This window comes from Ogataea parapolymorpha, chromosome IV (genome assembly GCF_000187245.1).
Source record: "Ogataea parapolymorpha DL-1 chromosome IV, whole genome shotgun sequence".
NCBI lineage: Eukaryota > Fungi > Ascomycota > Pichiomycetes > Pichiales > Pichiaceae > Ogataea > Ogataea parapolymorpha.
The window spans coordinates 658,029-685,927 of record NC_027863.1 but is presented as its reverse complement, the minus strand read 5'-3'; the positions used below and the strand labels follow the sequence as shown (position 1 = coordinate 685,927).

General features: G+C 50.5%; 17 protein-coding genes across 17 annotated transcripts; 11 read left to right on the top strand and 6 right to left on the bottom strand.

Annotated features, from left to right (window-relative positions):
- Position 1: 1 nt before the first annotated feature.
- HPODL_03405 (Pre-mRNA-splicing factor CWC26) lies at positions 2–769 on the bottom strand (the record flags this gene model as incomplete). The annotated part of the gene is made up of 1 exon (XM_014079716.1): positions 2–769. One exon carries the CDS (start codon positions 767–769, stop codon positions 2–4), a length of 768 nt encoding a protein of 255 aa, XP_013935191.1.
- Positions 770–842: 73 nt separating this feature from the next.
- On the top strand, positions 843–1,292 carry HPODL_05196 (uncharacterized protein; the record flags this gene model as incomplete). Its single annotated transcript, XM_014079715.1, has 1 exon — positions 843–1,292. The coding sequence occupies one exon, from the start codon at positions 843–845 to the stop codon at positions 1,290–1,292; it is 450 nt and encodes a 149-aa protein (XP_013935190.1).
- A 168-nt stretch (positions 1,293–1,460) lies between these two features.
- On the top strand, positions 1,461–1,958 carry HPODL_03404 (putative peroxiredoxin-B; the record flags this gene model as incomplete). The annotated part of the gene is made up of 1 exon (XM_014079714.1): positions 1,461–1,958. The coding sequence occupies one exon, from the start codon at positions 1,461–1,463 to the stop codon at positions 1,956–1,958; it is 498 nt and encodes a 165-aa protein (XP_013935189.1).
- Positions 1,959–2,014: 56 nt separating this feature from the next.
- HPODL_03403 (Late secretory pathway protein AVL9) lies at positions 2,015–3,634 on the top strand (the record flags this gene model as incomplete). Its single annotated transcript, XM_014079713.1, has 1 exon — positions 2,015–3,634. The coding sequence occupies one exon, from the start codon at positions 2,015–2,017 to the stop codon at positions 3,632–3,634; it is 1,620 nt and encodes a 539-aa protein (XP_013935188.1).
- Positions 3,635–3,991: 357 nt separating this feature from the next.
- HPODL_03402 (Transcriptional repressor XBP1) lies at positions 3,992–5,044 on the top strand (the record flags this gene model as incomplete). The annotated part of the gene is made up of 1 exon (XM_014079712.1): positions 3,992–5,044. One exon carries the CDS (start codon positions 3,992–3,994, stop codon positions 5,042–5,044), a length of 1,053 nt encoding a protein of 350 aa, XP_013935187.1.
- A 284-nt stretch (positions 5,045–5,328) lies between these two features.
- Positions 5,329–6,699, top strand: HPODL_03401 (putative transporter; the record flags this gene model as incomplete). Its single annotated transcript, XM_014079711.1, has 1 exon — positions 5,329–6,699. The coding sequence occupies one exon, from the start codon at positions 5,329–5,331 to the stop codon at positions 6,697–6,699; it is 1,371 nt and encodes a 456-aa protein (XP_013935186.1).
- Positions 6,700–6,790: 91 nt separating this feature from the next.
- HPODL_03400 (Ran (Ras-related nuclear protein) /TC4 subfamily of small GTPases) lies at positions 6,791–7,369 on the top strand (the record flags this gene model as incomplete). Its single annotated transcript, XM_014079710.1, has 1 exon — positions 6,791–7,369. The coding sequence occupies one exon, from the start codon at positions 6,791–6,793 to the stop codon at positions 7,367–7,369; it is 579 nt and encodes a 192-aa protein (XP_013935185.1).
- A 127-nt stretch (positions 7,370–7,496) lies between these two features.
- On the top strand, positions 7,497–8,626 carry HPODL_05195 (uncharacterized protein; the record flags this gene model as incomplete). Its single annotated transcript, XM_014079709.1, has 2 exons — positions 7,497–7,519; positions 7,567–8,626. 2 exons carry the CDS (start codon positions 7,497–7,499, stop codon positions 8,624–8,626), a joined length of 1,083 nt encoding a protein of 360 aa, XP_013935184.1.
- Positions 8,627–8,959: 333 nt separating this feature from the next.
- Positions 8,960–10,312, top strand: HPODL_03399 (Cell wall integrity and stress response component 4; the record flags this gene model as incomplete). Its single annotated transcript, XM_014079708.1, has 1 exon — positions 8,960–10,312. One exon carries the CDS (start codon positions 8,960–8,962, stop codon positions 10,310–10,312), a length of 1,353 nt encoding a protein of 450 aa, XP_013935183.1.
- Positions 10,313–10,586: 274 nt separating this feature from the next.
- HPODL_03398 (pH-response transcription factor pacC/RIM101) lies at positions 10,587–12,122 on the top strand (the record flags this gene model as incomplete). Its single annotated transcript, XM_014079707.1, has 1 exon — positions 10,587–12,122. One exon carries the CDS (start codon positions 10,587–10,589, stop codon positions 12,120–12,122), a length of 1,536 nt encoding a protein of 511 aa, XP_013935182.1.
- An 88-nt stretch (positions 12,123–12,210) lies between these two features.
- HPODL_05194 (uncharacterized protein) lies at positions 12,211–12,631 on the top strand (the record flags this gene model as incomplete). Its single annotated transcript, XM_014079706.1, has 2 exons — positions 12,211–12,388; positions 12,429–12,631. 2 exons carry the CDS (start codon positions 12,211–12,213, stop codon positions 12,629–12,631), a joined length of 381 nt encoding a protein of 126 aa, XP_013935181.1.
- Positions 12,632–15,439, bottom strand: HPODL_03397 (Nucleoporin NIC96; the record flags this gene model as incomplete). The annotated part of the gene is made up of 1 exon (XM_014079705.1): positions 12,632–15,439. The coding sequence occupies one exon, from the start codon at positions 15,437–15,439 to the stop codon at positions 12,632–12,634; it is 2,808 nt and encodes a 935-aa protein (XP_013935180.1).
- A 101-nt stretch (positions 15,440–15,540) lies between these two features.
- HPODL_03396 (uncharacterized protein) lies at positions 15,541–17,160 on the bottom strand (the record flags this gene model as incomplete). Its single annotated transcript, XM_014079704.1, has 1 exon — positions 15,541–17,160. One exon carries the CDS (start codon positions 17,158–17,160, stop codon positions 15,541–15,543), a length of 1,620 nt encoding a protein of 539 aa, XP_013935179.1.
- Positions 17,161–17,210: 50 nt separating this feature from the next.
- Positions 17,211–17,795, bottom strand: HPODL_03395 (Vacuolar ATPase assembly integral membrane protein VPH2; the record flags this gene model as incomplete). Its single annotated transcript, XM_014079703.1, has 1 exon — positions 17,211–17,795. The coding sequence occupies one exon, from the start codon at positions 17,793–17,795 to the stop codon at positions 17,211–17,213; it is 585 nt and encodes a 194-aa protein (XP_013935178.1).
- A 176-nt stretch (positions 17,796–17,971) lies between these two features.
- Positions 17,972–19,099, top strand: HPODL_03394 (Actin cytoskeleton-regulatory complex protein END3; the record flags this gene model as incomplete). Its single annotated transcript, XM_014079702.1, has 1 exon — positions 17,972–19,099. The coding sequence occupies one exon, from the start codon at positions 17,972–17,974 to the stop codon at positions 19,097–19,099; it is 1,128 nt and encodes a 375-aa protein (XP_013935177.1).
- Positions 19,100–19,159: 60 nt separating this feature from the next.
- Positions 19,160–19,999, bottom strand: HPODL_03393 (NADH-ubiquinone oxidoreductase subunit, mitochondrial; the record flags this gene model as incomplete). The annotated part of the gene is made up of 1 exon (XM_014079701.1): positions 19,160–19,999. One exon carries the CDS (start codon positions 19,997–19,999, stop codon positions 19,160–19,162), a length of 840 nt encoding a protein of 279 aa, XP_013935176.1.
- A 94-nt stretch (positions 20,000–20,093) lies between these two features.
- On the bottom strand, positions 20,094–27,515 carry HPODL_03392 (Cell morphogenesis protein PAG1; the record flags this gene model as incomplete). Its single annotated transcript, XM_014079700.1, has 1 exon — positions 20,094–27,515. One exon carries the CDS (start codon positions 27,513–27,515, stop codon positions 20,094–20,096), a length of 7,422 nt encoding a protein of 2,473 aa, XP_013935175.1.
- Positions 27,516–27,899: the final 384 nt, after the last annotated feature.

Below are 27,899 nucleotides of genomic sequence, written 5' to 3'. Positions count from 1 at the left end.
GCTATATATCTTCCTGTAATGTGTACTTTAGAACTTCGTTTTGCTCCAGTTCCTGCCGTCTTTCGAACCACCGCTGTTCGAACCCGTTGGTGCGGTTCACCCCGTCCCAACGCCAGCCAGGCCGTATGCCAAACCTATTGTCTGGATACCCGGTTTCAGCGTATAGTTTTCTGCCTGTCGCGCTCAGATTGGTAAGCTTTCTTTTGCGGCTCTGTAGATTTGAGTCAAACAGCAACGCAGGGTCGTCGTCGTTTACAATCTGTTTTTTTTGGTGATCTCTGCTCTCCTGTGTCTCTGTTCCTAGCTGCTTTAATCGTTGTTCTTCCTTTTGTTTTCGTATCGCTGTGTATTCGCTCTCATTGATACGCTTTATTTCTTCTTTTATCCGTTCCTCTTCTGCCTTTCTTTGTGCGTCTGGATCCTCAACTTTGGATAGCCTCCGCCCAGTGGCATCTCTGTAGACTGTCTCGACATTATTTGGATCGTAATGCTGCTGAACCTTGCGCTTCTCGTCTTCCAATTGACGCTGTTTCATTTCCATCGACCTTTTAATGTCCTCCCCAGTCTTGAGACCTGGCAGCGAGCCGTCCTGCATGAGATTCGGTCGCGGACCTGTCGTCTCCTTCGTCTCTACTGACGTCCAACCCTTGGACTGCACCTTTCTCTCGACAATAACAGGTCCTTCCTCTGTCTCGGACAAATCTGACTCTGATCCCTGCTCCTGAGGTTCCTCAGAGACATATTTCTTGAGATAATCTTGGAGCGACATGATGCACAAAAAAGGCCGATCGACCTCGAAATTTAAAAAAAGTCCAGCTTTCGAAAAAACACATACACTCATCATGGAGGATTGGAGAAGAATTGACGTCGACCAGTACGACCCGGATTTGCAGTACGAGCCAGACCCAATTGACGTGCCTGCATACTCTGCTCAGCAGTTGGACTCGCTGGTGACAGAGATCCGCTCTAGCGTGTCCAGAGGCGACGCTCTGGGTGCCATCAAGCTGTGTGTTGCACAGCCTCCGTACGGCTCCGACAGCGCTATAAAGACGACATACCTACAAGCGGTGCTGAACGCGTTTATTTCCGTGAGACAGAGCGAAATCCCCAACATTGTGAAGAGCCTGGATATGGACGAAACAGACACCCTGGTCAAACTGCTGTACTCGCTCATGAGCATCAAAGAGGGCCAGAAGTCGGGCGGAGTGCTGCTTGGCTGGTTCGATAAAGTGGTGGAGATTGTTGGAGAACGTCCAATCGTGAGCTATGTAAACAGTTCGTTGACATTGTAAGATAGAATACATGCGTCGTCGTCGCGTCGATAAAAAAAGGAGCGTAGGCTACCAGACATCGCAGCACAGGGGTGCGGTTTTCCCCACACCACAGTTGTCATCGGCTATTTTACGCGAGACTGGCGCTATATAAGGCCGTCCGAATAAGCCGGTGCTCTCAGGTCAAATATGGTTGTTAAGAGAGGCGACAAATTTCCTACTAACGTGAGCACGCTCTTCATCTCGTCCCCAGAAGGCGAGCCTAAGCCCTTTGATCTGAAGGCAGCCACAAAGAGCAAGAAGTTTGTGGTTGTCAGTGTTCCAGGTGCGTTCACTCCGCCTTGCACCAACCAGCACCTTCCAGAGTACATTCAGAAAGTGCAGAACTTTGCTTCCAAAGGAGTCGATTTCATTCTTGTGGTGACGCAGAACGATCCGTTCGTGCTTCGTGCCTGGAAAGAAAAATTAGGAGCTACTTCCAATAAGATCCTGTTTGTGTCAGACCCATATCTGGACTTGTCCAAGAAGCTGGGGTCTCCTATTGATTTGGGAGGCTTGGGCCTGGGAACGAGATCCAGCAGATTGGCTCTGATTGTCAACCGTAGCGGAATTGTCGAGTTTGTGGCTGATGAGAAGGGAGGAGACGTCAATGTTTCGACCGCGTCCAAACTTCTGGCAAAGTTGTAACCGGTATTTAGGGTTAAAATTTAATGTTTTTTTTCAATTAAATATAATCTGGTCTCATGTCCCATGATCAGGAAAATCCCTGGTCAGATGTGGTACCGAGCACCAACGAGTCGTCTTTTGTCATTGGACTATGCATTGTTGATTTCGACCACGTCCATGGCCCAGAGATAGAGTATTGGCTCGACGACCGCACAAACGAATACAACCAGGCCTCTATGGCGGCCAAGTTTGCGCAAATATGGCCGCAGTTGCCCTTCCAGGGGCTTCCCGACGGCGCACACTTGTTTGACGAAGCATTTACAAATTTCACGCTTGTCTACGACGAGAAAAATCACATCTGTCCTCCACTTCCCGAGGAAAAGACAAATAAGCATTACGACCTCACGACACTTTTTGGATGCGCGTGCGTGCGCCAGCTGAACAGCAGCGCATTAAAGGACGGTGCGGACTTCAAGCGGTCGATTATCCAGAAAAGCGTCGTGATGATCACGCGATACCCGATCCCAATCCAACTAAAGGAGAAATTAAGCATAATCACTATGAGCTACTTTGACCAGCACAACTTCCACGACAAGTCTATAATTAAAGCGCTTTTCGAAAATGTGGCCACCGTGTACAATTCTCACGGCTTTAAGGTTGAAGACGACGATCTGTACGAGACCCCTGTGACCCAAGACAACGTGAAAGTCATCAAGGAAAGCGACTTCTACACGGGACTCAATCTGAAAGAGCTGGTGGTGACGTTCAAACGCAATTTGTTGGTCGTCTACAAAGCGCTGCTGCTCGAGCAACGCATTCTCGTGTACTCAAAAAACCTCAACCGTCTCTCTAACTTCCAGTACTCGCTTCTCTCACTCATACCGAACTTGTTGCTCCATCTTTCCGACAGCGGCAGTCCGTTGACAGGCAGCGATCCTGGACAGGTCGAGAAGCCTACTTCACTGAAAAGCAGCGATAGACAGTCTATGTTGGCATTCATGGGCCTTCCGTTGCGAATATTTGGCAGGGGAGGCTTTTTCCAGCCGTATTTGACTCTGCAGCAGATCGAGTACCTGACCAACGAGAACACCAGCTGGTATCTGGTCGGCTGCTCGAATGACATAATGCTGCATCAAAAAACGCGATATGCAGATCTGGTGGTAAATCTCGACGACGCGAGTGTCGAGCTGCTGAGCTCGCAGTTGAAGGACAAAGTGGCACTCACTAGCGCAGATCGTCGCTTTATCGACTCGCTGAGCGACGAGGTGCTAGCCGCAGACGACGTGAGCCTGTCGCTGGCAAACAGCCCGATGGAATCGCAGTCGTACCGGGGCGGCGACGACTTTATCCGGTACAACTTTGAGGATTACCTAATCGGGATGCTCTCGAGCATCAAGTACGACAACTTCCGCAGCACGTCCAAGCTGGAAAATGTGCAGCAGCTGAGCTCGTTTGCGAACGAGATCGAGCAGTTCGGGAATCCGTTTGTTGCGGCTTTCCGGGCCACTAATGCCTACAAGATATTTGATCGCGGGACCGACGACGAATTATTTAACTTTTTCGAGCCCAAACACGTCGGCTCTAGCCTGGTCCGAACAAACGTGATTCGGAACCTGTTCAGCAGAATTAAAGACGAAGATCGCAAGTATTTGTCGGGACTGTTCAGTTTTAGGCGGGGCGAAAATAAAAATGGCTAGTCTGGCTCAAAAATTATGGCACCGCATGCACCTGTGACAAAATAGTAATTCGGGCGGTGTGGCATCAGGACCGAGGCACCACCAAAAGACTTTGTGGCCAACACCAAATATATAGTCACTAATATATATCTCTGGCAGTCGCAAACGATCCAAGCACATTCAACGACGATCCCAGACCCCTCCTTAGCTCGGCACGGGCCATACCTTTTATCTTATCTCTTCTTATCTGGCAATTTTTTTACGTGCAGATACTTATCTCCTTGAGATAACGGCATTTATTTTGCGACAATTTGAGCAACTGGATTTACAAGTTTTCCTCCTCACCCATTTGAAAAGGCTTTATCTCTGTGTGAGAAAATGCTTCAAACCGATTCACCAAACCCGGTCAGATACCCTATCCGGCAGATCCCTCCGGCCGTGCTGGCCCGGATCCCGAAGGAACAACAAGAGATTATCCCTTCCGTTTCGTCCATCACGAAGCGCAAGTACTCGACCTCCATCGATCCGCGCAACTACTTGACGGTATTTGAGTACAAGATCAACGAGTCCTGGATCATCTGGGACTACTCCTCCGGCCTGGTACATCTCACAGGGCTTTGGAAGGCCATAGGCAACTCGAAAGCCGACATCGTGAAACTGATCGACTCATCGCCAGAGCTCGAGCCCGACCTCAAGCGCGTGCGTGGAGGATTTTTGAAGATCCAGGGGACCTGGATACCTTTTGATTTAGCGCGCAAACTGGCCGCCAGATTTTGCTACAAAATCAGATACGCCCTTGTGCCTATGTTTGGCGAGTCCTTTGTTGACGAGTGTTTGAAACCGTACGAAAAGGGTTTTGGAATGCTCCGCCTGAAGGTGAACGACGACGACCTGAAGAAGAAGAGAAGCAACAGACGCAAAAAATCCATCTCCTCGGCCTCTGTGCCCTCCGCCCACGCCAGGATCGGCAAAAAACCGCGCTCTCGGTCCCAGGAGTTCGAGTACGGCAAGTCGCTGCCCCCGCTGTCTCCTAGCATTATCACGCGGAACAAGGGTCCGGAGACTGGATTTTTTGTGTCGTCCGTTGCGGCAGGTCCTGCAACAGACTCGTTCCAGATCAAGACCACCAAGCCCAAAGCGGACGGCCTGCTTTCTGTTCTCAGAGCAGCAGAGAACCTGGACGCCAATCCGTTCTACACCTCCATTGTGTCGACCGTGTCCTCTTCGTCGTCTTCCGCGTCGTCGTCCTTTTCAACTTCGAATTTCCCTATCAGTCCGCTAGCTTCGTCCACCTCGCTTATCAGCAGCCAGTACCAATACCAATACCCCCCAAGAGCACTCGAGATCCCGTACAAGTCCAAAGCTGAGCACCCGGTGGCCTCCGAAACAGACATCAAGCGCAAAATGAGCATCAGCGATTTACTTATATAGGTTTTCTAGTGATTTAACATTCAGCACGATGTTGGCAACGTTAAGGGGCTTTTCAAGGCCGTGTAATTATTTTTTTTGCTACCACCAAACTGCGCCAAGATTGGTCGCCTCTCAGGCTAAAATTCCTTCTCTATCAGACACCCTATTTTTAATTGAAACACTTTGTACCTTCTTGCTCCGTGAACTGAATCCGCCGAATCAACAGTCCATTCATCCAGAGATCCAGAATCGTCAACAACACTTGCTATCATCCAAAACATTCAGAGCGCCCTGAGCCGTTTCATATGTTTGCGGAATCGTATTTCAAGGCAGTCGCCAGTGACGGATTATCCTACCAGCAGATTACTTTCTTGACTTTCCAGGCTGTTACTGAAGTTGTTATCATCTGTCTAGCGGGCTTTTGGGCCGCAAAAACAGGCCTCCTCAACAATGAAGCCACAAAAATCATCTCCCGGCTGAATGTGGACCTCTTCACGCCAGCCCTTATCTTTTCGAAATTGGCCTCCTCTCTGTCGTTTCAGAAAGTGCTGGAGGTCATTGTCATTCCTATATTCTACGCACTCATCACAGGAATCTCTTACGTGGCCTCCATCTGGATGTCGTCCCTTCTTGGGCTATCCGAGCCCGAGGCCAATTTTGTCACAGCTATGGCTGTCTTTGGCAATTCGAACTCTCTGCCCGTGTCTCTGACTTTGGCGCTTGCATACACCTTGCCGGGTCTTGAGTGGGACGAGATCGAAAATGACACGCCGGACCAGATCGCCTCCAGAGGTTTGATTTACTTGCTCATTTTCCAGCAACTGGGGCAAGTGCTCAGATGGTCTTGGGGTTACAACACATTATTGAAAAGACGTTCTCCCTCTGTGGAGATTGCTCTCGATGATGATCCTGAGAGCCAGTCTCTAGAGACCCATAGACCGTCCAGCTACGGATCGGCAGATGAACACTCGGACGAAGAACAGGGATTGCTCAGCCACCCGCCTCCTAACCCTGGTAGGTGGAGCGAAGGTTCCTCGATATCTTCTCACGAGAGCCTCTCGAAGAGCGCCAATATCGACGTGGAGACGGAAAACCAGCCGGCAGAGGAAAAAAGGCCGTTGCTACTCAGGATCTGGAGCAAATTCCTCTCGGCAATGAATCCACCTTTGTGGTCCATGTTGATCGCCATCATTGTCGCCAGCGTGCCTCAAATCAGATACGAGTTTTACGAAAAGCAGGGATTCATCCAAAACACACTGGCTTTGGCAATAAAGCAACTTGGATCGGTTTCGATTCCACTGATCCTGGTGGTATTGGGAGCAAATTTAGCTCCGTCCCAAGATATTCCTCCCGCTAGCCCCCACTACTCCAAAATCGTGTTCGGATCGCTTGTATCAAGGATGGTGCTTCCGTCCATTGTGCTTCTTCCCATCATCACACTATGCGCCAAGTATGTGGGACTGAGCATTCTTGACGATCCGATTTTTTTGGTCACTTCATTTTTGCTCATCACATCTCCTCCAGCTATCCAACTGTCGCAGATTTGTCAGCTGAACGAAGTGTTCGAGAAGGAGATGGTGGGCGTGCTTTTCTACGGGTACGCGATTCTGACTTTGCCGGTCACCATAGTGATTGTGGTTTCCGCGTTGGAGTGTTTGAAATGGGCCAAGATGTAACTAAGTAATAATCTGCCAATCATATAACGGTTAGAAAAAAAAATACTGAGTAAATATTTGATTCAATTTACTTAGAATATTATGGACAGCGATGAGTAAAGAACGGAAGATTGCACTGGTTGGCGCACGGGCTGTGGGCAAGTCTTCTTTGGCTGCCCAGTTTGCTGAAGAGTCTTTTAATGACCATTACTTTCCGACGATAGAGAATCAGTTGAAGAAGGAGGTCAAGTACAAGGGAATAGATTATTCACTTGAAATTATGGACACTGCTGGTCAGGATGAGTTTTCTACTTTGCATAATAAGTTGTTAATTGGGGTTCATGGGTATATGCTGGTTTACTCTATAAATTCAAGACAGTCTTTCGACATGCTGGCTGTTGTGCGAGACAAGATCCTTGATGGGTTGGGAATAAGCTCGGTGGAAGATGGGCCTCCGATCGTGATTGTGGGCAACAAAAGCGATTTGGATTTTCAAAGACAGGTTACAGAGGCGGAATTGAAACAGCTGGCGAGAAGCTTCGGTAACGTTCCGTGCTTCGAGTGTTCTGCCAAAAATAACTATAACGTTCGCGAGGCGTTTAATGCCGTGATTGACCAGATCGAAGACAGCAAGGAGCCTACAGATGAAGAAGAGACCCAGGTTAAAAGTAACGGATGTGTTTTAATGTAGAATACGGGATTTATACTTACACAGGTTAAAAAAAAACGGTGGGGCAAAAAATTAAATTATCTATAAACTAATAGCAAGTGAGCAGCACAACCTAACTAAAGGCGCGATAAAATAAATATAATTTACAATGTCATACCACGAATTCACTTGGTGAGTATAAACTTCAATTTCAATATACAGTGGAGCTAACATTGTAGGCCTGCCGGTCCTGAATCTGTCATTTTGACGGGGTCCTTTGATAACTGGTCTCAATCGTTGCCTCTTATCAAGCAGAGAGACGGTTCTTTTACTCTGTCATTCCCATTTCCCAAGGACACTGAGAAAGTGGCATTTAAGTTCGTTGTGGACGGCAAATGGACCACAAGCGAAAACTACAAAGTCGAAACGGATGAGTCAGGAAACAAAAACAACGTCTTGTATGCAAAGGACGTTGAATCTGCTCAGGGCTTAAATTCCACTAGAATTCCTGAAGCGGGAGGCCTGCCAGTGCCATTGGTTGGTGCAAATGCTTCCTCGTCAAAGAGCAATGCTGAAACGGGAGGTGCAGAGTACAAGCCTACTGTTCTTCCTTCTTCCGAAGGTCAACAGGTGACGCTGGGAGAGCCCGGTGTTGTGGTGCCAGCCAATCCCCACTCAATCTCTGCTTTCTCGGAAGTGAGAGATGTTGACCCAAAGACGCTCAACGAGCCTGCTGGCTCGTCCAAGAGTGCGCCTGCTGGAACTACCACCGCCACTAAATCCACTGAGGCTGTCAAAACTCTCGACCCTGCAGAGCAGTCAAAAGTTTCGGCGATTGCGGGCTCCACTAATGCTACAGAGGCCCCAGAAACCAATGCGGCTGCGGCTTCAGGACCTGGAGTTGTGATCCCAGAGGACCCACAGTCGATATCGGCTTTCAACGAGGTTAGAGACGTGGACCCAAAGACGCTGAACGCACCTTCGGAGCCAACAACTTCCCAGACTGAGACTGCCATCACAGACGAGGCAACTAACCCAAGCACCCAAGATACAGCTGAGACAGCTGCGAGCGAGGCTTCTGAGACGGGCGCCAAAAAGACCAAGTACGTCAAGAGAGTGGTCTCCAGGGTTAAAAAGGACGAAGCTGAGCAGATTCCTGAGACTGAAAAAGAGCCTACTGCAGCTGAGACACCTGCAAAATCTGCACCACCTGCTAAGACTGAGCAAAAAACCGCAAGCTCTCCATCTCCAAAGAAGAAGACTGGGTTTTTTGCCAAGCTCAAGAAGGCGCTCAAATGATGGACGCAATGGGTCCGTGAGCTTTATTTTCTTTCATCTGTGTATTAACTGTATCATCATTTGAATGGAATCCAGGAGAAAATGCCGAAAATAAAAGGGCACAGGTGTTCCACTTTAGGACGGCGGCCACTTGCTTTGCATCAAATGCTATTCGATGCAGCCACTCTCGTAAAGTAAATGGAATTTTCACGTTTCCACAAGAATTCTTCTGGGTTCTTTTATTGGGGAGCTGTCTTCCGAATTGGGAAATGATGTTGATCGCAGTATGCACGGATAATTTAGAATATTTTTCAATAATAGAACAGGCCTTCCTTTCTGAAAAGCCCGTGATATATGCTGATTGGCAGACATTTTGGGCTGACCCGCTTCTTCATGTTGATCTGGTTCTTCTTGGTGTCCCTCGGGTCTGCCTTGGAGCAGGCGCTATGCTCTAGGGAAAACACTGGATCGGTGACTACTAGTAATATCTGGATGTCAAATGGGTACTGTTCCAACTTTTGTAACCAATACCGCTACGCCATTGTCCAAGGAGAAAACTGTTGGTGCTCGAATACGGCGCCAGGCGACACCAGCGACCTGGATAATTGCGACACTACCTGTCCCGGGTATGGATACGAGAACTGCGGAGGAGATGGCTATTACGGATACATCCAACTGGCAAACAATTCTAATGATCCGGAGTCTTCAAGTTCCTCCGCCGGCCCATCAAGCACTGCTGGTGGTAGCATATCGAGCTCGACCGCCAACAGTGGATCGTTTTCTTCTTCCGAAACCAGTCCAAGTGAAACACCGTCCTCGGATTCCACATATGCGGGTGCAAATTCTGCTTCATCTTCGTCTGAAAAAGAACAGACCTCCGCCACCACAGGCTCGTCATCATCGTCAAGATCCGCCACTTCCTCCACTGCGTCGTCGACCACACCTTCGTCCTCCTCCTCATCCCCCTCTTCGACTACCTCCTCCTCCTCCTCACTTTCCTCCACGACGTCTGCATCGTCAGAATCGTCCTCTTCCACCTCTTCATCGTCGTCTCCTGCCTCATCGTCCACCTCTTCGACCTTGTCACAATTGCTTGCGTTCTCCACCTCATCGTACCTCAGCTCTGCACAGGGATCAGGCATCTCCACAGCTCTTGTAACCACGATGATTAAAACAACCATCACCTACACGCCAGCATCGTCAGCCACCGAGGTCAACCAAAGCTCGCTGTCCGGCACACCTATTGCCACAAACAAAAATAGCTCGTCGTTTTTCGATCACAAAGGAAGAGTCGCCGCAGTATTTTCGGTGGTTGGCATTGTATCTCTCGCTCTGATACTGCTATTGACTTTCATTCTTAGAAGACTGTATTTGAACAAGCATAAAGGACCGATCGCCATTGAGTCAGACACAGAAAGCTTTGAAAAGCCCGTCATTATCGGCACGCTGCCAAACACCCCAACACCATCGAGTCCACCGCCGTCTGCTTCAGCAAAAAAGGCCTCAATGTTCACGCTGCACCGCAAATCGAGCTCGGCCCCCACTGCTGTCCAACGGCCAACCCCACTCTCGGACATGGTGATGGTTGACCAGAGACTGGACCCCCACAGTGAACTTTACAATAATAATAATTTCTCTACTCGAAGCCTGAGTGATCAGGTCGATTACAGCAGGAAAGTGCTTCGGGTAGCGAACCCTGACGCCTGACAGGTGTGAGGTGTTGTCCATTGACATCCCCATGGAGAAAAGCGCAGCTCAAGTTATTGGAAACCGGTCCAGGCATAATAATTTCGGGTCTGGGTCGGTAAAATAGAGCTCATGTCACTCGTTTAATTAGCATGGTTTGTCGTTTCAGCCTTTCCAAATCTCATAAACAATGTATAACTCTCAATTAAATTTATGCCAAGAAATCCTCTTAATTATAAATTAGCTCTGCTTCGCCTATTTTTTTGATCACCACTTTATTTCAATTATTTTCCTCATGAGCAAGTCCACGCTGAACGTCCATCCTGTGGCGTATTTGAATGCCGATTCTGACCATCCTCGTCAGGGTGACGACAGAACTTCAAGAAAGTCACACTCTACGGAGTCCACCGGTTCTCCGATAGGCTCCATCTCCTCGTACACAGAGGTATCCTCAGACCCTGACTCTCCGCCAGGTATGCAGAGCACGAACTCTCCGCACATCAAGCAGAATGTCAACGCCACGAATAACTCTACCTTAGGAACGATGCTACCTAATATATCTGCTTTAGATGCTGCATGTCATCCGTTCGACTCGCAGTCAAGATACCTTTATCCAACTTTTAGGCCACAGGTTCCTCAAATTCCTCAGGTCCCGCAAGCTTCTCAGGGACATCAGATTGCCCAACTGCCGTCTTTGTCACTTCCAACGCAATCTTTTCCACCAGCGAGAGGTGAGAAAAACGGAGACGAGGGTCCTTTGCAATGTAAATGGAAAGATTGCACAAAATTTTGCGATGATGCGAAAACTCTTTACCAACACGTTTGCGACTTCCATGTGGGCAGAAAGTCGAATAAGAACCTCGAACTCAGTTGCCAATGGGACGGTTGTCGCGTGGTTACCGTCAAACGTGACCATATTACCTCCCATGTCAGAGTGCACATTCCATTGAAACCTTTTGCCTGTAACATGTGTTCCAAAAAATTCAAGAGGCCTCAGGACCTCAAGAAACACACCAAGACCCACTTTGACGACTCGAAAAAGAATGCTGCGAAGCGCGAGAAGCAATTTAACGATTATTCGAGAACAAACTGGATTTACGGTTATCCCGTCTACGACCACCCTCCTCTTCCTCACCCCTACGCTCTTCCTCCGCCACCTCCCGCTTCTCAGCCGATCGAGAACAGAAAGCGCAAATTCGATCTTTCTTGGAATGTTCCGACCTTGTACGAGGATTTAAAACGCTCGAAATTCCAGCCTACCTACAATCCAGAAATCGCACACAAGTTGAACGGATTCGATGCTACCATGATGCCAGGCTCTCGTCCTTCTGCTGATTTCTCACTTCCGCCGCTGCACAACTCGAGATACGGCGGATTCCACTCTCAGCAGGATTTGATGGATGCTTCGTCTTACTTCAGCCACATGTCGAATTCCATGTCTTACGACCAATTCCATCTAAAACCGGCTGTTGCTGGTAACGGCCAGCTCTACCCAATGCTGCCTTCTAAGACTCCCCACGTCAACATGTCTGACTCTGATCACGTGAAACGGCTGAATGTGAGCTCCACACAAAGATCCACGGAGGCGGAGCTTGTTAGTAGGCTTGCTGCTGTTGAGCTATCCGAGTCGTCAGACGACGACGATGACCATTCGAGCTACTATGATGGTTCGGACTCTGAGTCAGATTCTGAGGACGCTGAGCAATGGGCGCAATTCTACAAGCATCGCGAGCTTATCAGTACGATTTCCGCTTATTTGAATGATCTGGTGGAAGAATTGGACAAGCCGCAGACCTCGAGACAATCTCTTTACCCAGCAATTAGTGTTTAGTTTGTAGATTATTATTTTGAATACCCCCTTACACCGGAGTTTTGATATTGATATTTCTAGTAAATACAAAAAAAAAAGGCAATCCAAAATGCCTTCAGAGACTTCTCAGCCAACTCAAACTACAACACAAACAGAGACTGTTCCTGTGCGAAATGTATTGCGACTTTATCCTGCTGAGGAAAAACAGAAAAAGAAGCAAAGAAACAGAGTGAGATGGGAAGAAGGCGTGGTCGATAACGAGTTCATGAACAAGAAGAAGTCTAAAAGTAAGTACATTAATGTTGCTGTATCATGCTAACGAGTCAGTCTGCTGCATTTTCCATCCTAACAACGAGGACGAGTACGAGGTCGAAGAAACCGAATCGGAATCGGAGTCCTCCTCATCGTCCTCCTCATCCTCAGATGAAAGTGATCATGAGGGTCCTTCCAAGCCGAACGCTTACGAAAGACAACCGAAATACAAGCGCAAGAAATGCGCCCAGTGCGAACATGAACATAATCATGGGTGATCACATGTTGACTTCCAGATTTATCAGAGTGGTGTATACCTCTCTTGGCATCTTGTACTGGACCATACCAGCATATATCATACAGTTTCTGGACATTTGTCTAAGCGAGACAAGTTTGTCCTCTTTTGATGCGTTCTGGGCATTGATCTGAGACAGCTTGAGCACGTTCGAGTCATAACCCTGACTGAGTTCATAGAAAAGCTGGGCTATGCAACTCATCTCGATCACCAGTAAGTTGGGAACGTTCTTGGTGATGGCCTCGCTAATAGTCTTTAGCTCCTGTGATTTTGCCCGAATCTTCTCCAATTCCATCGTCGCAGAGCATGGGATCACATTGAGTTTCTCGATTTTGAGCAGAATTCCTGCAAAGTCGGGATTGGTGGTGGTAAATTCTCTTCTAATTTCCACCATATCCAGCAATGCGGTACATGTTTCACGCTGCTTCAAAGACACTTTTTCCAGGATCGACGGTGAGGCCGAATAGATCTGCATAAGTCTTTGCGCAAGTTTCACGATATTAGTCTCGCCTTGGATCAGCTCCTGTCCCAGTATGTCGTCAATAGGGGTCTTGAGATCGATGGATATAAGGAACTCTGCTAGGACCCTGTTCACTAGATCGATGACCATGTCATACTCCTCGCTCAGTTGATAGAGCAAAATGCAGTCGAAAGGTCTGCCCTCTTCGTCTGCTTTGACTGCTGCCTGTTCCGCGATGTTGTGCAAATAACTCTCTTTGTCGTCTAAGTAAAGTAATTTCTTGCGCTGTTCAATAATACCTGGCGACCTTGTACCATCCTTGTCGATTTTACCAAGGAGAATCACAAACTCCCTGGTCTCGAGCACCAACTCTCTAATGGCGTTTCTACCAAGCGTGATTTGTGCCTCTTTCAAAGCTGGCTTTAGTCCATCACAAAGACAGATGCAGAAGAGATATTCGGCTGCCACCCTTGGATCAGAAAACTTGAAGCTGCTGGTAAAATATCCTAGCAAGCGAGCGTAAGAAATCGAGCCAAATCCTCTGCTATCGACTGTCAACATTTTATCCTCTTGCTCTATTTTGTCATCCGGCACCCTCAAAAGCCCATAGTAAGCGAGAGTGATAGCCAAGTGAACGGCATCAATCTCACTCTTTTCGAACAGATATTTGACAGCAACTTCATATAGGCCAGTAAGAACTAAGGCCTGCAAATACATTGGGTTGTTTGCCGAAGCATTGAACGAATCTGCTCCATATTGGAGAACAGATTTTTGGAAATCGTTCAGAGTGTAGAATTCGCGAACTAACTCGTCCTCATCAAGCTCGTCTTCCTGGATTAGAGACAGATGGAACCATAACCAGTCTTCAATGCTAAGTGTGATCGATGGCAGATTTTTCTTGCTCAAATCACATCTTCCAATGAGCTTGTAGACGGCGTATTTGAATGGATCAATTTCCTTGTTGAAGTGTTTAAAATACTGGTTGAATTCATTCAGAATTCGCCCCTGTAATTCACGAGAAAGCTTTCTGTCTGGGCTCTGACAGTAGCTTTTTAAGTACATTGGGAAAGAGCGCTCTAATTTTTGGAAAGAATCGGTTGATTGAGTGACCAGCTGAACAGCTTCGTCTAAACAGCCTGCCCTCAAAAGGTAGAATAGAGTGGCCCAGATCGGGTTCCCATTGACGAAGTATAGATTCGGGACCTTCCACTCTTTGTTTTTTCCCTTGAGAGTCAGCTCCAGGAAATTCTGAACCTTTGTGACACTGTCAACTATTTTATTATCTTGAGCAGCGATGTCTGATTTGAAATATAGCTCGTTGATGTAGTCCAAAAATTGGGCCTCCAAATAGTTTCTGCTGCGTGTCACGATCCTCTTGCGCAAGGACAGCGACTCAAATGCAGTCAGTGAATCAGAGCAATGGCCTTTCGCGAATCTTCTCTCAAGAATTTGTCCGGACTTCGCCTCTTCTGTCTCGCAAAAGTCTCTCAGAATGAGCCATGTTTCATGAAGCTGTTTGGACTTGGGACTCACTTCTTGTTTGGAGAGGTCTGCAAAAACAGTAGCCAATGGATAGGACTGGCCTTGTTGTCTTGCGTCGTTGAGCTCATAAATAACCTGAGCATATAACTCAAACTTCTGTCTAAGACCGTACGAAAGGTTTGGATTCGAGGCCTTGGGCTCTGGGACCTTGACGTCCGTAAATTCCAGTTTCGAAGACAAAATGTGTTTGTGTTTGGTGCTGTTCCATATGAGCTGTTTTTCCAAGCTGACGTCAGCTGTCTTTGCCTTCTTTTCGGGAGAAGACGACAACTCTGAGCTAGGCTCGGTTCTCTTCAGCAGAGTGGAAAGAGAATTTTGTAGCTCTTTCTTTCTCTGTGCCCAATCTATGGTGATGTTCTTGCTGACGTACGTATCAAAGTCGCGAGCAGCTGCAGACAACGATTGTTCAATAGCTGTTAGAATATTTTCGTCTTTACGGCTGTTGATGTAACTGTCTATGTCACCCATATCGACGACGTTTGCCACGTGAGACGGGTCAAGCTGGCGCAAGTCAATTGAATCCAGCTCGCTCTGTATTTCTTCTATCGTAAAACCGCTTCCCACAAGGAGGTAATGCGCTTTTGTATAAGGGTTCACATCCTTGTCGCTTTTGTTGTATTTGCGCAATTCATAAGCTTTCCGTTTGATTTCATTGAGTCCAAGGTGGATTGTTCCAACGTCATTCAGTCGCTTGGGCAAACTACGCGAGGCTTCCAACAACTCTTTCAAAGAAGTCGACGGTTTTGTCTCATTGGCCGGCTTCGCTCCTGGCAAAGTACTCTGGACCATCTCAAACAAAGTTGTAGAATAAACAATACGAAAAAAAATATGCCGAAAAGTATTTTCGTTATGTACATGGGACTATTTGCGTCGATCGTCCCCAATCTATGCTACAGCTCTGGTTGCACCCAGCCGGGATTTCTGTAATTGTCTTGTGACTCGGCGGACTCGAAATGCTCTCGGATTGACCCGTCTGGATCGAACTCCTCCAGAAGTTCAGCTTTCGTCCTGTGCTCGTCCACAGGGAAAATTTTGGTGTAGATTAGCTTGTCCTCAGGGACTTTCCTGTATTTAGACAACCTAGGAGCATTGGGGTCTTTAGGCATCGTTCGTGGATATATGTATCTGAAAATCGGTTCTCTGACAACCACGTCAACTCCCTTTGGAATCCAAAGCTCGAAAAGCTCGCGAATCTTTGGAATTCCTGTTGGAGCAATGGTTAAAAATCCAATATCACGGAAGACCAGATCAACGGTGCCGTAGAAGATGGGAATCACGTGGCGTTCGAGATGCTGAACTGCCAGTTTGTTGACTGAAAAGTTAGACGCAACGGCGCGTTCTCGGTTCAAACTGGTGTAAATCGCTTTTTCGATGGAATGCTGATTGAATTGCTTGCCTGACATGCCGGGAAATATCCTCAAAGCACAATCGCTAGGAGGTCGCAGATAGAAGTAGCCTCCGATGCTGAAAACCTTGTCTCCTGAATAGTACTTCGCAGTCTTGACACTCAACGATTGCAGACGGTGGTCTTTTGGCTCTTGAGTAGGCGGTTTTTTCAGGGTTGGAAGAGCAGGTATGTGTTCAGAGAGCATGTATTTGAAAATTCCCTCTTGCGGAGGAGCAAATCCAACAGTGTCTATTAGGGTTGTGTCTCTTTTTTGCAAGGTGTATTTCATAAAGTCTCTGGTGAAACCAGGCCAGTTGCTGACTCCAGGAGTTGATTGTATCTCTTCTCTCTTCACGTACTCGTGGTACCTGCATAGACTTTCAATCAGCCGACTTTTGCCCGAGTTTGTCTCCCCGATGAAATACAAATTGCCCTGGGGTAGCCAAGAGTAGAGATCGCGCACTCCCCATCTGTTTCTCGCCGTCACACAGCGGACCTTAGTTGGGTCTGCTCCAACCAGACGTTGCAGTACCTGGGCAAAATATCGCGTTCCTTCGGAGTTGATGTACTGGTCTTTATTGAAGAACAAATCCATCTTGGTGATAACGTAATAGATCTTGCTTGGATCTCTGTTTTGCAAGACTTTTGAGGTTGCGCCAAGAGGAAAGTCAAGTGCGGAAATGACATGTACTATTTTGGCATTTGAAGGGATCTCGCTCATTGCTTCCTCGACGGAAATTGTCACGTGCTCTTCGGGGTTGTACACGTTGTGGTGGACGGCGTCGTAGCACCGCAGACACATTGGATTTTCGTCTGCTTTTTTTGCACGGGGTTCGGACGATTTAACCGGCAAATTCCCCATCATCGAGCGGAACTCCTCGAGAATTGCCTGTTCTTTCTCCTGTGGAATGTTGTGGTTTCGAATTTGGGGCTTCTCTCGCACATTATCCTCAAACGAGTATTTCGTGTACCCTGGCTTGCCTGGGTCAGAGTTCTGGAGTTTGTAGCCACAGGAAGTGCATTTGGCTTTGAGAGGAACTGAGGAGACCAGTCTAAACGCTGCCATTGGCCGCACAGACTGGACGACCTGTTTTCTTGCACAGTGGTACAGCAACTGCCACATTTTGCAGTCTCTGGATTATAGAGAAATAATTTTTTTAATATTTTTCATGCTCATTGTGTTTTTTTCGTAAATGTGACAGAATCGACCACCTTGCGCACTTCTTTCTTTCTCCGCTCGCGCTGTTTGGCCTCGTCCACGCGTCGTAGATAGCCCCCGAAAACCACCACTTCGGCCACCAGCACCAGAATGGCGGCAAAAAGGGCCAACAGCACCCTGGTAGCGTCATTAAACAAATTGACAGATCCTGTCCAGTACCACACCGCGTAGGCCACAGAAACCACGCTGATCAGGACGTTGACGATAGTCGTCACCTGATGTTTGACCTCCTTGGCCTCCTGGAGCACCGACGGGCGTCCGATCTGGCCTGGAAGCGAGCCTACTAGTTTCTGGTACTCCAATTCTTCCTGCCGTGCCTTGAGCTCCTCCATCTGCTTGAGAAAATCGGGCGATTTGGGTGTCTGTGGCGGAGTATCGAAGTACGGCGAGAGGTCTTTGATCAGAACGAGATCGGAACTTCTTATGAGACAAGCAAGGTCATTGTGCGAGATCCATCCTCTCTCTTTGAACTCGGGGAATTTAGACGGTTCTATTTGTCGCAACGCTTTTTCTATAGACGGGCTTATTTTATATTTCATAATTGATTTGTGTAATATTCTGCGTTAATAATTTCTATTAAATTCACTAAGGGAAAACACCAACGCAAGCACCAGGCTAACGATTTTGAATCTGCTACGAGCATTGATATCATCGAATCAACGCAATATAAAGACCACTACTATCTTAGCTACCGAGAAAACCGTGACAATCCACCATGCCCAAGCTCGAAGAGTGGGAGATTAAAAAGTACTGGCAGATCTTCAGCGGTCTCAAGCCGGTCAACAACAAACTGAGCGGCGACAAGGTTTCGGTCGTGTTCAAAAACTCGCGACTCGATCAGACTCAGCTCGAAAAAGTGTGGGACCTGTCGGACATCGATGTTGACGGCCAGCTGGACTTTGAGGAGTTTTGCATAGCCATGCGGCTCATCTTCGACCTTGTCAACGGCAACACGTCGGAGCTGCCTAAATCACTGCCCGACTGGCTGATTCCGGGCTCGAAACAACATCTGGTGCAGGCCAACAGGGCCGTGGCGGGAAACAGCACCGGTTTCGACAGCGACACCGACGAGGAGCTCATGCTGAGCTCAGACTTCGACTGGTACATTTCGCCGTCCGATAAGTCCAGGTATGAGGACATCTACGCGTCGTCTGCGGACAGATTTGGAAGAATAACGTTCCAATCGCTTTCGGAATTGTACAAGACGCTCAACGGCGTTCCGGAAACAGATATCTCGTTTGCGTGGAACTTGGTGAACCCGAAGCAATCAGAAACGATCGACAAGGACCAGTGTCTGGTTTTTCTGCATATCTTGAGCCAGAGATCTAGCGGCAAGAGAGTACCAAAGTCGGTGCCTCCGTCGCTGAGAGCCACGTTCAACAGAGAGACACCGAGCTACGATGTGAACGATTACCAGGCAGAGGAGCGGAAAAAGCCCAGCAGCACAAAACAGGCTTTTGGCGAGAGCTATTTGAGCAAAATCACCGGTTCTTCCAAAATCCCCAACAACAAGACAGACTTCAGCGCCACAGACGGAACCGACTGGGAGGAAGTGAAGCTGAGACGCGAGTTGAAGGAGCTGGAGGAGCTGATCCAAAAGGCTGAGGACGCAAAGAACAACAAGGGACTCGACGACAAGCTGAGTCTGGCCAAATACGAGTTTGAAAATCTACTCAAGTACAAGGAGCAACAGGTGGCCGAGCTGGGAACCGGAAGCGACCTGCAGTCGATCCGGGCCAACATTGAGGTTGTGCAGAGCCAGGTGAGCCAACTTGAGTCGTTTTTGGAGCAGAAACGGACCGAGCTGGGCGGGCTGCAGCGGGAGATTGAGGCCCTGAGATAAAATTTGGTCGATTCAATAAATATGTAGATGAGAATAAATAGGGGCCGTTGGGCCGTTGGGCTACTTCTTGACTTCCTCATCGGGCTGCGGCTCCGGAAGACGGAAACTCTCTGGCGTGTCGTCCTCGCCGGCGCCGACCTGCTCCCACACCGACGAGCCCACGGTGAAGTTTCTCCAGGCCTGTGTGAGCTCCAGCGGCTCGTACACCACGCGTCTCTTCTCAGAGTCGTATCTGACCTCTGTGTAGCCCGTTGTGGGGAAATCCTTGCGCAACGGGTGGCCCTCGAAGCCGTAGTCGGTCATGATTCTGCGCAGATCTGGGTGGTTTTCGAAAAACACGCCAAACAGGTCGTACGTCTCTCTTTCAAGCCAGTTGGCCCCCTCGTACAACGGCACCAAGCTCGGGATCGGCGTCATCTCCGACGCAAACGTCTTGATGCGGATCCGCGAGTTGAACCGCACAGACAGCAGATCGTACACCACGTCGAACCGGTTCTTGCGCGACGGATAATCTGCCGCAGTGATATTCATGCACGCCGTGAACTGGCTCGAGGTGTGGTTTTTCAAAAAAGTGGCCACAGGCACCAATCCAGAGGGAGCACAATAAACAATGAGCTCATCTTTCCAGACAGAGTACTGCTGTATGAACTTCGGCATGCATGCCATGATGTATCTGCCAAACTCGTGAAGCTGCTCGCCCTGCTCTCTATACTTTTCCTTGGGGTCGTACACTGGCCGGAACAGCTCCTTGGACTCTGGTCTCGGAAGATCCCTTGGGTTGGGCATATCCTCAATGGACTTGGACTTGGCCACTTTGACAAGCAAAGAGGCACGTGAACAGCTGAAGGCTCTTATAGACGGCCTGATGAACGGCCTCAAGCCTGTGCACTTGGTAAACATGCCAGAGAAAGCTTTTCAGAGGTAAAAGTGGGGAAAAAATTAAAACATTTATCTTATCATATTTGACTGTACACCCGTGCACCGCCGAAATGGCTCATTGCGTATCGGCCGCGTCCTGCTTGTCGCGCGACGGACTGTCGTAAAGCCGCGCAGACTTCCTGTATGTGGAGGAGTAGTTTCTGCTGAAGCGAATGCTCTTGCTGTAGGGACTGCGTGGAGTTCGCGAACTCCGCGGCGTCCGGGGAGACGGTTTCGCCAGCGGGATGGACGGGTCGCCGTTGTTGACGAGCGGTGTGTTGAGCTTGGACGGTCTTTTTTTGACCTTGCTGGACGGGCGGAGGATCTCAAACCTGAACAGGCCCTCGAAGTCGTCGCCGGGCGGGCTCTGGCCTGAAACCATGGGCGAGCCCAGCGGAGAGGAAATCTCCTGCAAATTCGACGAGTAGTCGCTTGCCGACTTGTTGCTCAACTGCATCGGAACAGCCATATTGAGCCGCGTAGAGTTGCGGAACGAGGAGACCGAGAAGTTGGCCGGACTCGACGACGAGTCGCCCATGAGCGTCTTGAACGAGGCTGTGGATGGGAACTGCATGTTCTGGTCGAGCTGCGGCGAGTCCAGTGTCAATGCCCAGTTGCTCTGGCCCATAGACGTGGCGGTGGTGGAGCGTGTGTCGACCGAGCCGTTGTATTGGTGGCCGTATGCGCCCGACAGGTCCATGTTCTCCTTGGTAAAGAACGAGTCGAGGTTCTCTAGCGTGGCAAGCATGTGGCTGAGCGAGTTCTGGTCCTGCGTAGACTCGTCGTCCTGGAGACTGCTCTGCTGTCTCGTGAGCAGCGACTGCTCGCGCTGGTCGGGCCATGCCGGACTGTAGTGGACGTAGTCGTCTCTGTTGAACTCTGGCTCGACCAGCGGCTCGGGCTGTTCGTCGCCCTCCTTGGACGTGGAAACCACGCAGGTCGAAAACACCGAGTGGATGTTGTTCCTGGTGCGCGCGGTGCTGACGGCCGGGATTGGCACGGACCAGCCGCTTTCGTCGGGAATGCCGAACAACGTGGCCACCTTCTCGTACTCGCGGCGCATGCTGGCGTCGCCCGAGCTCATCATCAAGTAGTGCTTGTCGAACGGCGACGCAGAGATGCTGTTGGCTTCGTCCAGCACCTCAAGTGCCAGGTCCACGTAGTCGGTCATCAGCAGCCGCAGCAGCGGCGACACGAGGTCGGCTCCCAGCCCGACAAACTTGCTGTCGGTGAGGTCGACGGCCTTGAACACGTGCTTGAGGAAGTCCAACATCTCGAGCTTGATCCATGCGGTGTTGTTGAACAGCAGGCCCAGCAGGAACACCAGCGTTTGCGCCGAGTACTCGGGGAAGAAATAGCGTTTGATCACGCTGACCACCTGGCTCATGAAGTCCTCCTTGTTGCGGAACTTCTTCTTGATGAGCGAGTTGAGGATCCGGCTCAGGGCGCCCATGTCGGCGCGGTCGGCCATCGCACACAGCACGTTTGCCGCGTCCACAACGTCGTCGCCGAACCGCTTGGAGGTCTGCGCGTGCAGAAACCGCGGGATGTTGGCTAGCAGCGCCAGCAGGATGCGATATTGGCCCGAACCTATGATGGCGCTGTCCTTGAGCAGATTGAGCCGGTCCAAGAGCCGGATCGTCGGCTCGTACGCATTCGCCGACCGCAGGCCCATCATCACCAGCGGCTGCAGACCCTCAAAGCGGCCCTCCCAGTTGGGCGGGAACGTCGCAATCAGACACTCGACGGTCTCGTCGGAGTCGAGGTCGATTTTGGAGATGAACTTGGACAGCGTGGAGAGCACCTCGATGAACTCGTTCTCGTGGACGGTGTTGAGACAGGCCACGACGGACCAGAACAGTTGCGGGAAATCGATCAGCTGCTCGCTGTACAGCTCTGCAGTGATCGCGTTGAGCGTCATGAGAATCTGCATCGAGAAGCTCTGGATGCCTGGGTTTTCGTCCGAGACGGTGTTGGCCAGGCACAGCAGCATGTCGCGCAGCATGCCAAGGTCGAGGAACGAGATCAGACACCGGAAGATCTGGAACGAGCGCGCGGCAATGTGCATCACCTTGCACGACGTGGCCCACGCCAGCGCGGTGCGACTCCAGTCCTGCTGGATGCCCGGGTAGTTCTTCTCAAACACGTGCATCACGTTGCGCACGAGCGCGTCCATGTTTTCCGGGATACGGCCACCGTTTTTGTCGCCGCCCAGGTCGCCGTGCGTCCAGAACGTTTTCTGGCGGTCGTAGCTGCGCAGAGAGTCGATGATACGCTTGCACTGGCCCGCCTCGTCGTCGCCGTATTGGCGCAGCAGATGGATCAGCATTGCGCACGCCTGGTCCTGGACGATCGCGAGTTGGTCGTCGAGCAGCACAAACGAAAGATGCAGCAACAGCGACAGGTTCGCCTTGACGTTCTCGGTGGGCGTGAGCAGCAGGTCCGACAAGAAAATCACCGACAACTCGCACAGCGAGAACGACGGCGTGGTGACGCCCTTGGTGGTCTGCGCGATCTTCGCCAGCTGCGCCACGTACGGCAGCCCGTGCGTGATCTGGCTCTCGTCCGCGAACGTGGCGGTGTCGTCTGCGTTGAGTTTCTCGACAGGAATCATCGATTTTGGCTCCAGGTTCGAAATCAGCGTGTCCACGAGGTTCACGCCCGCCGGGATCGTGGCGAGACACGAAATCACCTGCCGCGAACACTCCCAGAAAACTGTGTTCTTCATTTCCAGCGAGTGCTCCACAATAAATCGGTATATCTCGTCCACGTTCGACTTATTGGGGCCGTTTGCCAGTGCCACCCACAACGCTTCCACCTCGTTCTGCATCTTGTGCGCAAATTTGACCGTGATCTCAAAAAAGTTGTACAGAACCATCAGCGAGTTGTGTCTGTTGGGATGGTCCGGTCCCAGCGTCAGCTCCACGGTCTGCACCCACGGCAGCAGCACCGCCAGGATGTCGCGTCGTGGACTCGACCCGACAATGTGGAACAGCATCGTCAGCTCCGAGATCATCATATACTTGTCCTCGGGATGCGCCGTCGCAAAATGCGTCGACAGTTGAAAGAGCGTGCGCTTGTAGATCACCCTTGACCGGCAGCAAATGCCGTCCACAAAGGCCACGCTCTTGTTGGTCTCGTAGAACTTCATCTCGGTGTGCTCCAGCAGGCTTGCCGCGGCGGTGCGCACGCTGATGTTGTCCGACCCACATGCAAAAAGCCCCAGAGCCAGCGGCCGATGCACCTTGTCTCTGAACTTGGCACCCTTGACAAAGGCCTCGCTCAGCGTCACAAAGTAGTTGTCCAACGCCGGGTCGTGTGTGTAGCACTTGTTGATGACCTGGTCGAGAATGTCGTCCGAGGCCGTGCTCACCACGAGGATCTGCAACAGCGCCCGGCGAGCCATCTCGATGATCTTGTCCGTATATGTGTTGAATAGCGAGTCGATCCAGTCCAGCACCTTTGGAATATTGAACGAGTCCTTTTCCGTGGCTATTGGACTGCAACACAGGTTCGCCATGCAGCTGATCGCACTGTACTGCAGCTGTCTTTTTTGTAGCTCCAAAGAAGCCTGCAATGTCACCGCCTCGGCGCGCCGAGAAATCTGCTCCGTCATCCGCCGGTACCGCTCGTTGAACAGACTCGTGTCCTTGCCGTAGCCGCACCACTCGTCCATGAACTCAAACGACTCTCTACGAAACTTGAACGGTAGCCATTTCTCCACCTGGTCGAGTTTCAGACACTCTGAGTGGAAAGTCTCCAATAGTCCGCAGAAATACTTGCGCAGCCGGTGCAGCTCGAAGTTGGTCTGCGACTCGGGCCGCGACAAAAACGCCTTGTTGTTTTCCAGAATAAACTGCAGTTTCCGTGACACGGTATCGTCCAGAAATGGGACGCCGATCTTGTAGAACTTGGCAATCACCTTGTTAAGCACGCCGGTGATCTCGACACGTAATCGCAGATCGGCCTCCGCTGGCTGCTGCTCGCGCGCCCAGCCTTCGAGGATGCTCTCGATGCTTTCGAGAAAACTGTTGAAAATGTTCACATTCAAGCAGCTTAGGCCCTCCACCAACGCCTCCTTCAGCTTGGTATTGGTAGCCGTGAGCAAGGGCACGGTCATCTTGAAGATTGACTTTGCACTCGTGATTTTCTGGTGCTGCACTGTGAACAGCTGCTGAGAACGCTTACGCATGTGCGACTTCGTCAGCGGCGCGTAGATGGACGATGACGTCGGCGCGGCCGTTGCCACCGCCGGGATGTGCAGGCGCTGCTCACTCGTGGAGGTAAGCGACGAGCATGCAATTTTCAAGCACAGCATGTAGTCCCAGATGAGCGAGCTAACGTTTTTCGAGTTTGGATCGAGACTAATCGAAACCAGCTGGTCGTACAGCTGGACAAGACGAATACAGCTGTGAGAGCGTGCTATGGCGATCTGGATAGGACACCGTCTGACCAGCGAGTCGAGAATCTCCTCAAACACCTTAAACCACAGCGCCGCATCGACTCCGTGGTTGCTCTCGGCGAGCCGAATAATGGTGTCCTTGCGCTGCTTGTGCTGCAGCCGTGCGAGCCGTTTCGACTCGGCCTCGCTCAGAATAGGTTTTTTAGGGCAGATGAACTCGAAAAAATCCAGCGACTCCAGAACATGGATCACCCGCGTGCCGAACTCGGCAGCAAACTTCGACGGCATCCGGTTGTGCGCCTTTTTGCGGTCCTCTTCAGGCTCTTTAGCGCCACTCGTGTCGCTCGTCAGGTCATAAATCACCTCATCGAACTGCGCGATAATACGCAGAATCTGCGACCCCAGAAACCGCACACGGAAATCGTGACTAAACAGGAAGAACAGCCCGTTGCCCTCGACCTCGTCGATGATTGTGACGATCGTCTTGAGCTCAAGGTCCTCGAACGGCTTCGTTTCCTGGATCTCCTCTTGCACGAAGCCGTGGTTGACGTTGTACATCTCGTTTGGCGTCTCTAGCGAGCCCTTGTGTGTCTCTGCCAGGAACTCAAGCCAGCATTGTAGCAAGTCCACATAAACTTCCAGCAGCTTGACGTACTCTGTGGACGAGACGTACTCGTGGTTGAGCAGACTTGCGGCCTTTTCGTCGAGATAGAACGCCGTGCGCGCAAAAACGGTCATGATCACGTTCGGGTTCTTCTTGGTCATGAGGATCTTGAGCATGTCGGTCGAAAAAGCGCTGACATTCTCGTCCTCGTGGATCGTGTTCTTCACCAAAAGCTCAATCACACGACGGTACTGCGACGAGTTGCTGCTCAGACACCACGAAACCACAGAAATCACCGTCGAAAACAGCTCCAAGTTTTTAGTCTGATGCCCGTCCTGGTGGAAATAAAACTGCGAGATCTTGAGTGGCAGCGTTGGCGTGCTGCTGGTGGCGCTGGCCAACGATCCGCCGCCGGCCCCCACATTGGCTATGTTACCATCTAGCGTCTTGCATCCGACCTGCTGGTCCAGCAAAAACAGCAGACTGATGAACAGACTGGACACTTCTTCGTGGACAGCCGAGTTGGACGAGTTAGCGTCGAAGATCTCCTTGTTGTCGTTGTTGCAGAACTCCATCGGGTCCAGCGACGAGTGGATCACGTAGTCGGTCGGGAAGGGCGGTCTTTCCTTAGACTTGTAGTCTGATAGTATACAGGCGTAGGTGCGGATGCAGAGAATGACTTTTTCGTGCGAGATGCTTTCAAGAGTGGTTCCATTGAACGAGGACTTGAGGATTGGTAGAATAATGTTTTCCAGCGTGAAGTTGAGCTGTGAGTACGCCATAGCACGCAGGGTCTGAACGGTGGCCTGGATCAGAAGCGAGTCGTGCGTAATCCACTGCTGTTTCTTGTTTTGTTGTCCCTGGAATAGCAGATTGGCGATCGACTCCAAGTTTCTCGTCTTGGCATTCAGCGTGTCCGAGTACCGGTACAAATACGCCCAGATGAGCCGAGCCAGACAGGTTGTAATGACGACCTTTTCCTCGGTCGGCAGCTTCGGCTTGAGCCGTCTGATGTACATGTCGACAATCTTGAGCCACTCTCGGTCGAAAAGTGTCTTGGGAGCAACAGAGACCGCTGTGGCCACCAAAGTGGCGGCGTATTTCCACAGCTTGGGTGGCTTCGCCGTCGCAATGTGCACAGACTTGCTGAAAATCATCGTCACGGCGTCCACCCATGTAGGATGGTTCACCTCTGCGGTCAGTGTTTCTGCGAGCGACAAAAGCAGCTGGTTGATCACGTCGCAATAGGAGTTGAGCAAGTTGTCGTTTTCGCATCGGTAGAAGAACTTGGCGAGACTCTTCATAAAATCTGCGCCCTCCTCAAACCGTTCGAGCGACGAGTTGGAAAATTGCAGATATCGCATACCGTGGATCAGCAGATTCAGTCTGGACTCGCTCACGTCGCTGCCATCTGTGTATCCTTTTGGGAACTTTTCGAGATCGGCGATGAAGCGGTCACTCACGGACAAAAACGACTTTTCCGACATCTGGCCGATCAGACCCGCGAGCAAGTTCCAGTTGGACGAGTGAATAATGCTTTGACTCACCAGATACGGATCGATGTTGCGCAAGTAGTTGTACATGATCTCCTCAAGTCCTGTTTCCTCGATCAGCGTCTGCGTGGGCGTTTGGCGCACCACTTCGATCAGCACCCGCCACAAAATGTACGTGCTGATCGTGAACTGTCTGTCCGCCTGTGTGAACGTGATTTTAGATTTTTGCACCTTCTGCTCGAGCTGACGCAATGTCTCGGCGTCGGAATTGATCGCCGGCGAATCGTGAGTCGACCGCGAAGACCGCGAGGCCGATTTTTTGTGTGTCTGCGGCACGTTGGTGTTCTTGTAGCTGTCCCACTGCATCATGTCCTTTTCGAGCATTGCGCGCGCCATCTCTCGTAACTCGGACTTGCCACGCCGCCAGTGCATCACTGCGTCGGTCACAGACTTGGGCTTGCGCCGCGCAATGTACCCGAGCGACGTGATCACGCGATCAAACGTCGGATCGACCCCTTCGGACAAGATCTCGATGATATTGGGCTCCTGATCCAGTGGCACGCTGTTCAAACACAGGTTCAGCTTCCTCTCGGCTAGTTTCGTAAACTGTCTTACCATGATGTTGAGAGTGTAGTTCGGATACGACTGTTTCTGCTTGGCCGAAATGCTGGCCTGTCGCTGCTCAATGACGGCCGCCGGCTCGGTGCTGTTCTGTGAAACGGGGTCGCCCAGCCGGAAAGACAGTGGCTGCGCGCCGTAGCCGTCGTCCTCGTCGTCCTGGGACTGCGGGATGTGTATTTCGTGCGGTTGGGGGTTCTGAGTCGAAGGCGTCGCATTGTTGCCGTGCGCAAGCGTGTGCTGCGACATCTTGCGGGCCTCTGCCGCTGTCTGCAACGTGTCTTCAAGATGAAGGCCGTTCAAGTCGGGAATCTCGATCACGTTGACGGGTTGTTGCGCCCCACCGCGATCTGCTCCCTCCTGCCAATTGCGTTCAGCCATTTTCGCCGGATTTTCAGCGATATGAGAAATAAACAGGAAATTGTCTCAACTCAAGTAACGTGCTGCGCAAGGGTTTGTTCACAAAGCAAAACTAAACACCGGCAAGATTCGATACGAACAAAAGGCGAGACACTGATTTTGTTTATGCTTGGAATAATTTTATTTCCATCCACACCTCGCACCATGGTCGATCGGCCGAGAAGCGTAGCGGGCAGGGAGTGTATTGTTTTTGGACGGAGCGGACGCAGGGTTCGCTAGAGGCACAACTGAAGCGATGCAGGAAAATTGGGCCGATCCCGGCGAAAACCCCGAGAATAAAGCTTTTCAAAAGATAAACTATTTGAGAAATAGCGCTATCGCTCATGCATTGTCCATTATCGTAAA